Source organism: Melanerpes formicivorus, unplaced genomic scaffold (genome assembly GCF_026170545.1).
Source record: "Melanerpes formicivorus ecotype bairdi unplaced genomic scaffold, bMelFor1.0.p_v2 SCAF_50, whole genome shotgun sequence".
NCBI classification, from domain to species: Eukaryota; Metazoa; Chordata; class Aves; order Piciformes; family Picidae; genus Melanerpes; species Melanerpes formicivorus.
The window spans coordinates 4,707,418-4,724,162 of record NW_027142402.1 but is presented as its reverse complement, the minus strand read 5'-3'; the positions used below and the strand labels follow the sequence as shown (position 1 = coordinate 4,724,162).

General features: G+C 42.4%; 1 protein-coding gene across 2 annotated transcripts in view; it reads left to right on the top strand.

Annotated features, from left to right (window-relative positions):
• Nucleotides 1-16,745, top strand: part of CDK19 (cyclin dependent kinase 19) — a 93,320-nt gene that overhangs the window by 53,478 nt on the left and 23,097 nt on the right. For both annotated transcript variants that reach the window (XR_010990029.1, XM_068160533.1), the window contains exons 5-6: nucleotides 11,977-12,034; nucleotides 12,965-13,096. Coding sequence is in view for 1 of the 2 variants with exons in the window: in XM_068160533.1 (XP_068016634.1) it covers nucleotides 11,977-12,034; nucleotides 12,965-13,096 (190 nt within the window). In the remaining variant the exon portion in view is untranslated. The remainder of the gene's footprint in view (nucleotides 1-11,976; nucleotides 12,035-12,964; nucleotides 13,097-16,745) is intronic.

Sequence of the window (16,745 nt, the reverse complement as noted above, 5' to 3'; positions counted from 1 at the left end):
AAATGATTCTCTCTGCTGGAGCTGGTGCTCTGAATGCAAGCAGTGGGGGTCAGGTTGATGGTGCAGCTGATCTTTCATAGTTTCAACTGATCTTTCATAGTTTCATCTTTCCTTATACTTTCTAGCTCTTAACTTCTATTAGTAGCTTTAAGAATGAATAGTGTGATAATGGTCATGTATGTTTAAGCTGCTGAAGTCTGTTGTTCTCTCATGTCTTAGTTTACATCTAATTTTTGTGCAGCACTGGGAAAATCCTTTGTGAAATACAAAGGAGGGGTCATCAACTTGGAGTTGGGCAGGCTTCTTTTTCTAGCAACACATCAGGGGTTTTTTGTGTCCTTCAACTTTAAAATAAACCCAAACAAACAAAAAAGGTCTTTCAAGAAATGTGTGTTATATGTAGTATTGGAAATAAATCCATCACTAGCTACAGGGATATTTTGGAGAAGTCAAGCTGATCCCATAGCGTGATTAGCTAACTTGCAGTTATTTTGCGCAGCAGGTTTGTAAATGTGTTTGACAGTCTTCAGTCACAGTCTTCAGTCCAGCATTGGCCCTGGTTGGTGATTAATTGAAAAACCTTTTGGAAGTTGCTGCTGGAAACTAACCGTAGGCATTCTGCGTCAATAACTAATTAGCTCTTCCACATTCAGATACGATACAGCACCTTCAGTGTGTAAGAGAGGGCTTCTGTATAAATACTATGAAAGTGTAGCAATTAACTCCACAGACATGAACAAGTTAATAAAGATTTGATGAAGTGTTAGGTGAAGTTTTTCTAACATGACTTAATGATTCTTTGGGTTTGTGCTGCATGTGTCATATGGAAAAAGCCTCATCTTCAAAAGCAGTTAACAATCAGACTCCCACACCTTGTCGTAAGTTGGCTACTTGAAGTATTTAAGCACCACCTGTTTGTGTCCTGCCAAGAGCTGTCTTTTGTTTTGCATTAATGAGAACAAGTAATACTAACACCTAATGTATTTGTTCATGAAAGCCTCTGTTAACAAAATTGTCTTCTGAGCCATTTGTGTTAGGTAGCAAAATAAAACTGAAGACACCATCTGTATACTAAAGAAACAAGCTGAGGTCCCTTCCAACCCTGACAAGTCTATGACTCCATGGTTTTGTAGCTGTACATTATACTAAACAGTGTAAAGTAAATACTTACTCTACCTATTTCCCACCAAAAAATATAAGTGACCTAATTGTGGCCTATGTGACCTAATTGTGGCCTTCCAGTATCTGAAGGGGGCCTACAGGAAGGCTGGGGAGGGACTGCTCAGGATCTCAGGTAGTGATAGGACTAGGGGGAATGGAATGAAGCTGGAGGTGGGGAGATTCAGGATGGCTGTGAGGAGGAGGTTCTTCACCATGAGAGTGGTGAAGCCCTGGAATGGGTTGTCCAGGGAGGTGGTTGAGGCCCCGTCCCTGGAGGTGTTTAAGCCCAGGCTGGATGAGGCTCTGGCCAGGCTGATCTAGTGTGGGGTGTCCCTACCCATGGCAGGGGGGTTGGAACTAGATGATCCTTGTGGTCCCTTCCAACCCTGAATGATACTATGATCTTGCACACTCCTGAACTTAGGAAAGGAAGAAATTAGTTGCTTCTTGTGTAAATTATTTTGGCCTGGTTCCCTTCCTTGCTTGTTCCCATGTCTGGTTTTGTTGTTACAAAACAAAACCTCAAACAAACAGTTTTCCTTTTGTTGACATTCACCAAGCAAGATACTTGTAGGACAGAAGGTAAACACTGTGCAGCTCTTAATAAATTGTAGTTATTTCTCTGGACACTTCAAGTCACTCTATCAAATGTGTTCAATGCCAACACTCTTATCTTACCTGGGTTATTTGAAATATGAGGGCAGGTCATAAATATTAGGCAAGGCTTAATGGATTCATCCTGAACTTGCCAAAATGCCATTGCCTTAATCTTGTGTTGGTTTTGTGAGAGCTCAAGGCAGACAGATAAGCTCAGCGTAACTCTAAAGATATTTCTCCACTGCTTTGCTATGATTTGATATACTATGTGTAGTCTCTAAAGTAAGGAACCTCTTCATTTCAGCCTTGTAGGTTAAAGTATAAGCCCATTTTCATCATGGAGGCAACTTTGAGTGCAAGGGTGAATGGTGAACTTGAAATCTTGTGGCTGCACTACTTGCCTGTGGGCAACACTTTCACCAGTGGTATCTTGCAGTACATAAGAGATATCTTTATTCTTTCATGAAGAGGAGCAAGTTGCTTAGTGCTTGCTGCCAGATCCCACAGGATAAGAGTGTGCCCATGGCAGTTACCCACAATGTTAACAGAGATGCTGACAGCTCCCACTCCTGCTTAGCCTAGTTAAATCATTGCACACATTTCTAAGGCTACTCCAAGTGTGTTACTCTGCACATGCAAATGCCTGTAGAAAATACTAAGGATGTTACCAGGACTGTTTAACAGATGTAGGTACAAACTTGTTTCTCAAGTGAGATCTCACACCTCATTTGTGCTGTTGAGAGGTACTAAGCCTATGACACTTGATTGCTCAAGAAGATGTATGAGGGAAGCAGGCATTTCTCAATAGCATCAAAGCGCCTTGTGAGCTCGTTGTGGCCAGGGGCTTTGGGTTCGAGGAGTGGATGCCTAAACTCGTGGAGTTTTTACTTTCAGACACTAGTAAGAGATTCATAGATGGAAAGGAAGGAGCAGTGGTCACAGCTCTGAAGTGATGATGCTGTGGAGTCACAGATCTTCCTTAGCTGTGTCCAGCATACTTTGCCTCAGTATCAGCAGAACATTTATTTTGAAGTCTTGGAGGTTGAAGTTTGGAATGAGAGGCTGCAAAGCATTCTGCAGAAAGGAAAACCTTGGGACAAGGAGATCTTTCTCTGAGTGAAAACCAGGAAATCTAAGAAGCACTTAAGGGTAGGGAAAAATACTTCTTGCGCCCAAGACAGCAGCCTTTACTTTCAGCTTGTCTTAGGCTGTGACTGTTGAAACTAAACCACAAATTACAGATGTCACTCTGCAAAGTGCAACTGGTCTATGTAAAAATAAAGGTTATTGAAAAATCAGCATTTATCAAACTGTGTAAATACCATGGGAGCTGAGAAACCAAAGGTAATTTCTCTTTTCCACGACAAGAAAACTATCTTGGACTATACCCAGAGCCGCTCAGTAACTGAGATAAATGCTTGAGACTCTTAAAAGATAATTTGTGGTCTCCATAACTTTTTAATTGCCATATTAAATCTTAACTTAAAATAGTTTTTCTTTTCTTGAACCAAGTGCAGGTTTTCAGTTTCTGTATTCTGAGCCAAGACTTCTCCCTTTGCCTTTCCCAGCCTCTACCAGCTATGCCTGTGGCTGCAGATGCTTTGCTTGGTCTCTGTCCCTTGCTTCTTGTGTTTGGAATAGCATTTTTCTAGATCTGGAACTTCCAGTTATTTATGGTTGCTAATGAAAAGATACTGTAGATTCAGATGGCTTATGTCTGTTTCTGTCTGGTCTGTTAGAAAATGATTTAGATTTGATGGGAAATCTGCTTAAACATCCAGGGACTTGAATTTATCTGAAAGGTTGTTCTGCTGAGAAGGTTCAAATTGTTTTGAGAAGCTGGTCATTCCAAACTACTGTTGAGTTAAGCATTGCATCTTCAATTCTTCAGGCAGATCTAGCCCATATAGACGTTTATTGTGTCATAGTATCAGTCAGGGTTGGAAAGGACCACAAAGATCATCTAGTTCCAATCCCCCTGCCATAGGCAGGGACACCCCACACTAGATCAGGCTGGCCAGAGCCTCATCCAGCCTGGGCTTACACACCTCCAGGGACGGGGCCCCAACCACCTCCCTGGACAACCCATTCCAGGGCTTCACTACTCTCATGGGGAAGAACTTCCTCCTCACATCCAGCCTGAATCTCCCCACCTCCAGCTTCATTCCATTCCCCCTAGTCCTATCACTACCTGAGATCCTGAGCAGTCCCTCCCCAGCCTTCCTGTAGGCCCCCTTCAGATACTGGAAGGCCACAATTAGGTCACCTCGGAGCCTTCTCTTCTGCACACTGAACAGCCCCAACTCCCTCAATCTGTCCTCATAGGAGAGGTGCTCCAGCCCTCTGCTCATCCTCGTGGCCCTTCTCTGGACACCTCCCAGCACCTCCAGATCCCTCTTGTAATAGGGGCTCCAGAAGTGGAGGCAGCACTCCAGGTGGGGTCTCACCAGAGCTGAGCAGAGGGGGAGAATCACCTCCCTTGCCCTGCTGGCCACACTTCTCCTGATGCAGCCCAGGATCTGATTGGCTTTGCAGGCTGCAAGTGCACACTGAGAGCTCCTGTTGAGCTTTTTGTCCACCAGCACCCCCAAGTCTCTCTCCTCAGGGCTGCTTTCCAGCCAGTTACTGCCCAGCCTGTATTTGTGCCTGGGATTGTCTGTCTGGGCTTATGCTGCAGTAAAGGAGTAACGTGAAATGGTGACTGGTAGCCGAACATTAGGCTCCTTTCCATGGCAGTTCCTGCTGAAAGGAGCAGAAAGGGAATGAAGTATTCTTCTGAATTTTACAGAGGGTGCACACATTAAAAGTCCTTGGTATTGGGAAATGCTGTCAAGTCATGATTAACTTAAACACAGGCAGATGTGCCACTTAATATCTCTTAATCTCATTTGTGTGGGGGAGTAAAACTGGCAGGTAATGAATACATCTTTCAGTCTTCAGAAAGCAAGTTGAAATATTATAAGTAGAAATATTACAACTTATGAGTCTGTCTCTAAACATATCCTTTGATACCTTTGCCTAACTTCTTCTTGAACTTGAAAGTAGCCTAAAAAGGGTGTTGGAGTGATAGTGTAAATTATTTGCACATGAAAGAGAAGTGGATGCTGTACTAGAACAGAGATTTAAACTGATCATAGATTAGATTTTCCATTCTTTATATTCAGCATGAAAGAAAGAGGGAGGAGAGCTGGGTCATCTTTTATTAGTATTGTTGTTACTTTCTTCTTACTCTCTTGAGATTAGAAGCACAGGAAAAGATTTTGTATGAGAAGTAGCTAAATAACGTGGCCTAATGCTGCAAAATAATGTATGTAATAAAGAGCTATTTAAACAACAGGAAATATTTGTGGACATGAAGCTTTGTTAAAAACCTATAAAACTGAATGTGTTTATTACTTTTCTAAATCTTACCAAAAGCTTATATCATAAAATAATAATAATGAAATGTGTTCCATAGTTCTGTTCTGTTCTGGGTCCCTTAAGCTATATTCTTGTGTCTGTGCAGACAAAAAGGGACTCAGCAAAAAGACCCACTCAGCATGGAAGTAAGCTCTCTAGATAACCATGCTACCTTTTTTCTTTATCCTCTTTTGAAATTTCCATTAAAGGACTTCTAGTATTTCAACCTAATTCACTCAGTCAAAGCTATCCAAGCAGAAGCTGGCTTGTGATGAAAATGGGTCACATTTATTTCTATTAGTTTGGTGCTATATTGTTTATTGCAGTCAGAAAAGCTTTATTAATTCTTTGATTCTGCCAGACTCTCAGGGGAATGGAGGTATTGGAGGTTTACTGCCAGAGATACTTTGTGAAAGGCAATTAACAAAATGTTTTATGGCAGTGTCAGCAGTCTCACTTTCAGTCATTTGTCCTTTGTTTGGCTACAGGCTTCATCCTGCTGTCTCAATGACCCACCTTAAACCAAGAGTAGTCAAACTATGGTATAAAACAAATACCCGGAGTTGGCAGTGGTGGAATCCAGTCAGACTTTTGTTTTGCTTTTAGATAAATGAAGGCAGTAGTAGTCTTTGTCATGTTTCACATGTGAAAAGTCTTCTTAGTTCATTTGCCTTTGGGTAATTCTGAATAAAGATCATGTGTGAAGAGTAAGGTGGCCTGGATAGCAGAGATGCATAGACTTGGCTTGACCGCAGTGTCTTGGGGCACTCAGGTTGTTGACAGAAGCCCCAACAGATGAAGAGTTTGACTGTGCTGTTAAGCAATGAAATTTATTCCTCTGTTTCCACTTTGTAATCAATTAAAAAGCAGAACATTCTTCCAAATTATTTGAAGTGAGTCTTCCTTCTGTTCTCATGCACCTGCATGGACCTGCACGTCCACAGCCAGGCTGGATGGGGCCTTGAGCAACCTGGTCTAGGAGATGTCCTTGCCCATTGGATGATTTTTAAGGTCCCTTCCAGCCCAAACCATTTTATGGTTCTATGATGTGCACTGCTGAGAAATGAGGTGGCAGAGGTTGAGCAATCTCTCTTGTCCTGTGTTGCGCTTGGTACTCCCGAAGAGCTCAGACAAGGTCTAAACACAAGGTCCTAGATAATTGCTGAGCAGCTTCATGGTCATTTTGCTGGAATGTGTTGAGAATCCCATGGACAATGTGAACTCAGTGTAGTATTTAAACATGTTTATGCTTTTTCATTGATAACTGAGGATCATATTTTCCCCTTTGTTTCCATCTTCCTCCTTTGCCCTCCTCGAGGTTGCATGTAACACTGTAAGTTCAAGTCTGCTATTGCAGTTCTAGCACCAGCAGAATGCTTTGGATAATGTTGCATAGCAACATAAAATTTAATTTCTGTCAAATGTTTGGTATTCTCCTGATTGGAGTGGGATTTTTTTTTCCATTCTTTTCTTTTTCACTTGAGCCATGTTGCCATTGACTGGGGGACACACCACTGGTACACTGTGTTCTAATGGAAGCAATGCCTGGCATCCAAAGTTGTCTGGAGTTTTCATCTTTGTCTCACAGTAATTTAATGCTCTGCCAGCCATAAGAACTCTGGAAGAAATGATGTGTGAAAAGAAGATTGTTTCATTTCTGAACTTTTATGTAGCTCAGAGTTATATTCTCCTCTTGTGATTGCTCTTCTTTCACATTCCCCTTGTGTTTGCAGCCCATTTACCGTTGACAGAACTGCAACTGTATTATGCATTGATTAACCAGGGAATAGAGTTTGAATAGTCTCTGCTTCAACAGTGATCAAACACATTTGGTTTATAAAATTAAGTGTAATATTTAGCAATTGCCTAAGAAACCATTGTTTCAAATTGATTTTGAAGCAGAGCATTCTTATGAAGAGCACAAATGCTTTGGCATTGCTGGGGAGCGCCATGATAGCACTGAGGAGAGTGAATTTAGTGTTGAGATGCATGCTTGTTTACCTCTCAAGAGAATATCCAGCCTGTGAAAAATGAAGTAAAACAGAGCAAGGAATATTTTACCTACCCACTGATTTCATGATCATAAGCATGGTTATACCTGAGTAACTGAAGGCTTAGCATCTTCAGTAGAACATGCTGGGTAGGTTGTCTGTGTGTGACTTGCTTAAAATGGAGGGGGAAAGCTCTTTTTTTCCCCACAGTAAAACATATTTGTAGTGAGTGTGTTCCATCTCAGAGATGTGTCCAGTGTTAAATGTAGACATTACTGTTCAGCCAGAGCTGAAATAGAAGTATTGCAGGATGATGGAAATAGCTCTGCCTGCTTCAGCTTTGCTGCTGCTGCAACATTTGCAGTGTGGACTTTACTGCCTCCTGGGAGGCTGTAGAGATGAGGCTATTTTGAGGGGTATACAGAGGGAGGGGCACAACACACATTTCCCCAAGAGATGTTTTGCTTGGGTGATGGGAAACAATTTTTCCTTGTGAGAGTGGTGAGATGGTGCAAGGAGTTGCCCACCAGAAAGGCTGAAGCAGCACTGACCTTGGAGAATTGCAGCTCCCTTGGCTGTGACACTCAGCAACCTGTTAAAGCTTCAAACTCTGTTCTGTCTTTGAAGTTGGCACAGTTTTGAGCAGGATGACCACTCAGTTTTGACAAGCACATGGCATCTGGAAGTCCAGTTCAGCCCAAAAGATTCTATGCTTTTGACTGGTTCACCGAAGAGCATCCAGAGTCACAGGCTGGTTTTGATCAGTCTGTCCTGAAGGCTGCATGGTCACATCTTTGCTGTTGCAGTAGGCTAAACCATCTGAAGGTTATTTGAACAAACCTTTTTGTTAACATAAACTTTTTTTCCATTAAGTGCAAATGTATGGTTGCACTGTAGGTGTAGATTTAGTACTGCTTTCTTTTGCTTTCTCTGTCCAGAGGAGTATTGTAAGAGCACATGAGCATGAAAAGCTTCCAGTGATGGCTAACTTCAATAAGGAAACAAGGCATTTCTCCTCTCAACATGTAACAGTTACAGGCAAGGAATCTTTCAGCAAAATCTTCATCTGAGGCATTCCAAATGACCACCTCAGGTCTCTTCTGTACTGTTTGTTCCTACTTCTAGCTCCTTAGCATCAGTTCCACAGCTTGAGGTAAACTGTACTTCTGGTTGCTATTAGACTATTTGGTACCTGGAATTAATGATGTTTTGTTTTGTTTGACTATATCACTTCAGCAGCTATGAACTCTCTAAGTCCCTGACATAATTTGACACCATGGATGATGGTGAAATATCTAGATTCCATTCTTCTGAATTATGCAAAAGATGTTTTCCCTTCCAAACAGTGTCACACACTTCCAGATCTTTATTTTTTTCCCCCTCTACATATTTCATTTTAAAATTACTTTTATAAGAAGCACTTTTGTCTAGTGGTCCAGTAGCACAAAGGTGTTGCTCCAATGATTTCCTCAAAACCAAAAGGAAAGTGATAATCAATTTTCTCTGCAGTTTTCAATCTATGGAATTGATGTGAATGGAAGTGATAATGATTTGGAAGCTTGTGGTGCATAATAAAATCTTTAGAGAAGCATTTCTTTTTAAGCTCCTGCATTAATCAGATCAATTGTCTTAATACCAGCATGCCAGTATATTGATCTGAAAACAATGTCTGGGTTTGAATAGCAGGGACTGGAAGCAGGAAAGTTGCCTGCATTTCCTTGTGGATGGGGAAAACAAAAGCTTCGTTTGCGAATTTCTGTGAACCATCTGCAGCTCCTCCTTAATCTTGAACTTAAAGGGGCTCAGAGGCCTTTTGAGCAGTGCCCCTGGCATGGGACACTGTCATCCCATTTAGGACCTTTGTCATTTGTAAAGCAGAGTGCTAAAAGCTAAGACCCAATCAGTACTGCTCTTGGTTTTTTGGCTCATGAATGGAAAGCACATTTATGTATCAACACTCTGCTGTTTACAATTGCTTTGTTAAATAATTGGGGCTTGAAAAGGCCTCACGGCAAGCCAGCTTCTTTAATTGCAGGGAAAGCTTTTATCTGAAAGACTTGCAATATCTTTTACAATGGAAGCCTCTTAATTTCATTTTAGTCTTTGTCCAGTGATACATTCCAAAAGGGAAACACATTTGTTTGAGTATAAACAATAAAGAATGGGGTATGGAGAGTGGTGTGTCCCTATGGACCTTTTCTCACAGGAACGTAATTCTACACCACATCTCCTCAGAATTGTGTCACTGCTGTAATTGAGGAGATAACAACAATAACCAGTAAAACTAAACTATGGCCACCTATTGTTGGGCTGTTGTTCCTGTTTTGACCCATTATGCTCTTTCAAAACCAGAGATGTTTATTTTCTTTCAGGTTTTCATTCTGGTGTACTGTCTCAATATTTTGATGGGAAGGGTATTGATTAACATGACATGGATGTCCCTGTGATACTTCTGTTATTTATTGAAACATACTTGTTAGCCCAGCATTTTCATTTCTCCCCCGCCAAGATCTGCTAGTTACTTTATTCCTACTCTCCCACTACTCTCCTACATTATCCATACTTATTAATTGTAAGAAGTCCACTAAATTATTCCCTCCTACATCCTTTTCTGCAAGTGTTTCAGGGGCTTTTTTTTCACTCCAGTTGTGTGTTGCTGTTGACCTTGCTCTCTTTGCGTATGTTCTTCAGACAGCCAAGCCTCAACTGCATTGCTCAGCAGGGATTTATCTGTTCGTTTTTATAGCTGATCTTAAATGTGAGACTCCTAACTCTTACTGTTTCAGTTGTTTCTATAGCAACTAGATAGGTGGAGATGCAACAGCATCGCTTCGCTTCCCAGCTGGTGGTTTCTGCTCTCAGCAAGGAGGAAAATAGGATATTAATTGGGGTGTAACTGGCTCAGAAGTGTAGTCTCTGTTGAGTAACCTCGCTGTTTATGAAGGAGTAAGCTAATAATTTTAATCAGGTCTTCTCAAACGTGAAGGCCTGAGCAGCTAAGAGAGCAATACCTGGCAGGTACTTGGGAGTAAATCACCTCTCTTTCTGAGAAGACAGCCACATTTGCAGTGCCTAAAATCCAGTCGTTAGGGTATAGGTCTTTTGAAGTGGTTTTGATTCATACTGAACTCTCAACCAAGGTTGCTGGGCAGGAGTTTAGGGAAGAATTCCAGTAAGGAAACTGGAGTTTTGCTGTCATGCATGGGACAATTGTGATTTGTTTTAACATATAAAATGTGAACTTGCTTGCTTCCCTTGCTGCCTCATCTCTGAGTATGCAGACTGGAATTGTTCTGTTCTCCAGAATATTCAGTTCAAGGTGATACACAAATGTAAACCCAGAGCAGTGGCCTTGAAATGATGGTTTCATTATCATTAAATATTGCCTGAGAGCAAGCATCATCTGTTATTTTTCCTAGCTTTTTCTGGTGAGTGTTTACTCAGGATCAATTAGAATAGCTGTTGTATTCCTCAAGAAGGGAATGTGAATTAAGCTCTTGAAGGGTTCCAGAAATAGGTTGGGCAGTGAGAAATCAGGGCGGGTGTTGTGAGTTGCCCTGAGATATTACAAAGGAGGAGTAAAAGAGGCAGTGGCACCTGGAAAGAGAGGATGTGGCTGCTGCCGGGGAAGGAGCACTGGCTAGCACTTGGGCAGCAGCGAGGTGGGGAAGGGAGAACAGCTTCCTGGGGAAAAGAGAAAGAATAGGTGAACATTTTTGGTTTGCTTGGCTTTTCCAAAAAAGCTAAGGATTTGCAGTTTTGAGCCAAATTAGTAACCCTAGCTTGAGTGTCTGTTTTTAACTAAAAGAGGGCACGAGTTAGGAACTGAGAAATGAAGTGAGATTCTGATGTTGGCTTTACAGACCTCTCTTTCAGATTCTTCAACAACCCCTGCCCCAGCAGACCTCTTCAGGCATTAGGGATTTTAAGTCTACTTAATTTTCAGATGAACCTTCCAAAAATTCTGCCTTGAAACTTTGTTGTGCATCTGTTCCATTCAATTCACTCCCATCTTTTCAATCCTGTTTGCTTCTTTACAGCTGTTAACACAATGGGGGAAAAGCTTCCAAGGAATGACTATTGATGGCTGAGGGAACCTAGATTCTAATTGCAGAACAATTGCCATGATGTCATGTGCAGATTTTATATGATGGTCACAAGCAGCTGGTTATGAATAACTGCAGATTGTATAAAATGGCTATAAAGACTTTGTTCTACTTGTAAAGCTGTTGTCTCCACTGTCAAAAACTTGTGGATGTAACTGTCTGGGTATACTCATAGCATAAAATGAGTTGGGGGGGGGGGTTAGAATCATAAGCCTTTGCCAAAGTGATTCTTATCATGCATAGACTGAAGACAAGCACAGCTCTAGCAGTGTGATTCTAGATGATGATAACCAAAGCAGCTCTCATCTCTGCATTTGCATAGCGAGATTTGGTGGAGTTTTCAGCAGCAGCAAAAGTAGTTCTTGCCAGCCTGTTGATGTGCAGCCTGACTGTGAGGCTGCTAGAAAATTTCCCTGTGGAGGAAAACCTTGCCAGTGAACGTGATCAGTCTGGTAAAAAGGGAAATGCAAAGTTAATTCAAGATGGCATTTCTCACTGTGGAAGTGCCAAAGTGTTTCTCTCGCTGTGAAACTGGTCAGGGGGAGTTAAAACCAAAGGCAGCAAAACACCAAGGTATGGGAAGGCTCACCTTGTAAGAGTATTTGTGGAAATGTTTTCATTATGACAGAGATGTGCATATTTCTGAAGGTAATAATCCAAGGCTGCTCAACTGAATATTCTGCTGTTTCTTCTTCTTTTGTTTTCTTTTCTTTTTCTTCCAGAAACCAGCAAACATTCTGGTAATGGGTGAAGGGCCTGAAAGAGGAAGAGTCAAAATAGGTAACCATTTGGAGGAAATGTCATTGCACAGCTAAGACATGATTTCAATATTGCATCTTCAGCATGATAGAAAAATAAATCATGGAATCATAGAATGGCTTAGGTTGGAAAGCACCTCAGAGGTCGTCTGCTCCAACCTCCCCACCATGGGCAGGGACACCTCTCAACTAAACTCAGCTGCTCAAGGTCTCATCCAGCCTGGCCTTGAATACCACCAGGGAGGAGGCATCCTCTGGGCAACCTGCTCTGGAGTCTCACCACCCTCATACTGGAGAACTTCTTCCTAAAATCCAGCCTAAACCTCTTCTCCCTCAGCTTCAAACCATCCCCTCTTGTCTTATTGCCAGGCATCCCTATGAAAAGTCCCTCTGCAGCCTTCCTGTAGGCTCTCTTCAGTTATTGGAAGGCAGCTCTAAGGTCCTCTTGGAGTCTTCTCTAACTTGAACAACCCCAGCTCCCTCAGCCTATCCTCATAGCAAAGGTGCTCCAGCCCTTGGGTCATCTTTGTGGCCCTCCTCTGGACTCACTCCAACATTTTTGTGTCCATCTTATGCTGGGGAAACTAGAAGTGGATTCATTATTCGAGTTGGGGTCTCACAAGAGCAGAGTAAAGGAGCAGAATCTCCTCTCTTGCCTTGCTGGCCACACTCCTCTTGATACAGGCCAGGGTACAATTTGCCTTCTGGGCTGCATGAGAGCACTGCTGGACAGTGGCTGTGGCCAGGATCCTTCTGACTTCTGCTGTGATTAGTTAGTATAACTTTGTCTTATAAATGAAGTAACTGGAATGTAGCCACAGATAAATTTGGCACACTGTTATGAGTATCTCGTTGCTTACTTAAAACCTTTGATTTTTACCTTTCAATGGCTTTTTGCAATGCTATTAAATGTATTAAAATGTTACTTTTTAAATTTTTTTTTCCCCTCCAGCTGATATGGGGTTTGCAAGATTGTTCAACTCACCTTTGAAGCCATTGGCAGACTTGGATCCAGTTGTGGTTACATTCTGGTACAGAGCTCCAGAGCTGTTACTTGGAGCCAGGCATTACACAAAGGCCATTGGTAAGTTCTATGTAAGAAAGAGTTTTGCCTTTACCTCTGGTGAAGGGGGGTTGCCTTGCAAAAGATATGAGGATGGTTGTTGCAGCTAAGGCTGACATTGATCTTCCTATCACCAACCAGTTCTTCCTTCTTCCTGAGTTGAAGATCTGAAAGGTAACACCTGAGTATCTGAAGAAACTTACCCAAATGTCCTCCAGAAACCTTTGCAGTGGCTCTGAGGGGACCCTGTTTGTGTCCTGTTTATTCTCCATGGCGCTATGGAGTCTGTTTGCCTCCTTCCACTGGTGACTTGGTGCCCCAACCAGAGTGTATCTTCCGCTCTGAGGCCAGTGTCACCCTGCAGACTGAGTGCTGGGTGACAGCACCCTCCCCCTGGAGCTGTGTCTCAGTTGAGGCCTCTGATTTCTCAGAGTATCTTTTCCAGTGAGTGCTGGGATGGAGCCTTGCAGTACTCTCCCCATGGTTGTGGCACAGTCTGCGGTAGTTCAAAGCAAACTCTCAGGGACTGCTTCGCATCTGGCACTGTGCAAAGTGGGATGCTGACACCTGAAGGCTCTGTTTGCTTCACCCTGTAGTGGGTGAAAACGGTTACAAGAAATTATTAAAGACAGTGCCATCAGGATTGCCTTGAACACCTGTAAATTAGATGCCTAAACTGCCCTGACTGTGGTGAGTTTGTGAAACGTGGCTACGAGAGGACCGGGTGACTGAGTGACCTGCCTGCATGGTACTGGAAAGTTACCTTAGCTGACAGTTACCTGGTTCTGAGATACTGTTTTGTTTGCAGATTGAGGTGAAAGATAGGTGCTATTATCTCAGGATATCTGTTTAAGAATGAATGAGTGGAGTGCTGTTGGGTTTTTTTAATTATGTCATAAATTACTTGGCTTTAGCCCCGAGGGAGCTGTAGTCTATACTGAAACACAGACAGGGAGTCCCTATGAAACTTCCAAGGCTGCTGCTGCTGCTGCTTCAGAGAGAGCTGGGTTTGCTAGTGGTGGATTGTTTCTGAGGCTTTTATTTCTTGTATCAGACTCTCACCAATGAATCTCCAGAAGGGATGTGAGTAGGTTGTCTGGTACCTGATGTGCAGTGTGAGCAGCCAGAGTGGTTTGGGCAGCAAAGTAAAAAAGATGGAAAGGGGGGGAAAAAAAAGGGAAGTTGCAAGGTGAGATTTGACAGCTGACTGAAGAATTTGGAGGAGCACATGACTGAAAAGAATAAAGGCACCTGGAGGTGATCTGTGTGCAGCTTTAAGGCAAAGGGAAGAAGTGGATAACACAACAGCAGGGATGATGTTCATGCAGTTTGAGTCCAGACTTGTGTTTTGCTTCTAGCATTATGTGCACTTAAATGAAAGGTAATCTTAATGAGCTAAGCACTCTAGTGAGGGTTTAGCTTCAGTGCTAATGGTTTTGGCAAAGGGCATGACTCTTAAAGCTCTCTCTTAAATCTCTGTGCAAGAAATGCAGTTTTTACATCTCGTAATGTTACATAATTATCATTCTGTCCTGTAATTCTCAGGAGGTCTGATGTATTGCTTTTAGTAATAACTCACAAATTATGTAAGAGTTTCAGTTAACTGCTCTTCAGTTGGAAATAATAATTTAGAAGAAAGGTGATTAAATATGGCAATTTATGAACAAGGAAATAACAGCCTAGTCAGTGGAGCTGCTTATTTGCCCTAGCTATTTTCCTAGGCCTTTTATATAATACACAATTTTGTATAATTACTAAATACCAATAAAATCAGGCTAAAAGCAATGCCATGGCAGCTTTAGCCTGTTCTCTTCCAATTTTGTCACTGTGAGAAGTACTTTTGTGTGCATTTGCTAGGAATGCACTGTCATCAGTTGCCTGCTGCAACACACTGAACATTGTCCAATGGCTGCTACATAATTCAGATGCTTGCTTAGGATTTTGCTGGTTTGTCCTTGGTTTTCTTTTACTTCAAAGATATTTTATGTAGCTAACACTCTCTTCCTTATCTCAGCTTCTCATATAATGTTAAATACTAGAAATGCAGAGAGACCTCGACAGGCTGGGCAGATGGGCAGAGTCCAATGGTATGAGATTGAACACATCCAAGTGCTGGGTTCTGCACATTGGCCACAACAACCCCATGCAGTGCTACAGGCTGGGGTCAGAGTGGCTGAGAGCAGCCAAGCAGAGAGGGACCTTGGGGTACTGGTCGATGGTAGGCTGAACATGAGCCTGCAGTGTGCCCAGGTGGCCAGGAGGGCCAATGGCATCCTGGCCTGCATCAGGAACAGTGTGGCCAGCAGGAGCAGGGAGGTCATTCTGCCCCTGTACACTGCACTGGTTAGGCCACACCTCGAGTACTGTGTCCAGTTCTGGGCCCCTCAGTTTAGGAAGGAGGTTGACTTGCTGGAGCATGTCCAGAGAAGGGCAACAAAGTTGGTGAGGGGTTTGGAAAACAAGCCCTATGAGGAAAGGCTGAGGGAGCTGGGGCTGCTTAGCCTGGAGAAGAGGAGGCTCAGGGTGACCTTATTGCTCTCTACAACTACCTGAAAGGAGATTGTAGCCAGGCGGAGGCAACCAGCACCAGAACAAGAGGACACAGTCTCAGGCTGCACCAGGGGAGGTTCAGGTTGGATGTTAGAAGAAGTTCTACACAGAGAGAGTGATTGCCTATTGGAATGGGCTGCCTGGGGAGGTGGTGGAGTCACCATCACTGGAGGTATTCAGGAGGAGACTTGACAGGGTGCTTGGTGCCATGGTTTAGTTGATTAGGTGGTGTTGGATGATAGGTTGGATTCGATGATCTCGGAGGTCTCTTCCAACCTGGTCTGGTCTATTCTGTTCCATTCTATTCCGTTCCATTCCGTTCTATTCCATTCCATTCTGTTCCATTCTATATTCTTATTATCCTGGATATTGTTTGGTTTTGTTCTTGGAATAAAGCCCTTAGGCTTGCATGTAAATAATTCTCATACATGATCAAAGAATGAAATTAGAATTTGACTTCTGTCTCACTCAGGATTTTTGTCTTTGTTTTCTGGACATAATCGTAGTTGCTTTGGGGAAAACTGGAGGGAAATTGGACTGAATACTGCCTAAAAAAATCCTTTGTATTGCAAGCCAGTACATAAGCATGTTTCATTATTTAGAGGTAGTTGTTCAGTGACATCTTTCTCCTTTATTTAATTTGTTCCTTTATGGTAGTGTAATCTACTTTGCATTTATTTGCTTGCAGAGCAAGTAGCTGCTCAGCACATTTACAACCTCATGTTTTGAGGAGGTACAAGAGTCAGGAAAATACTGCAGCTGCAAAACAGGAACAGCTTTTGCTTTCTGCATGTTAAAAGGATAGTAAAAAGCCCATGTTAGGGTTTCAGGGGGAATAATATTTAGTTTCCTGAGCTGTGAACATTTATAATCTAAGGCCTACTTGTTAGTAAAATTACTTATATAATCTGCTGCCATAGTTACAAGCAGCTAACTTACCAGCTGAATACAAATTGGGTAAACAGTGGTGTAGAAGCCAAAGGTCACTTTCTGTTCTGTTACCACAATATAAATCTGTACTGAATTTATTGTAGGCTGTGGAAGTTGCTCTGCACTTTCAGCACCACAGTTTAACAGCAGAATGTGTTCCCACATCTTCATCAGATCCTAACACTGTAGC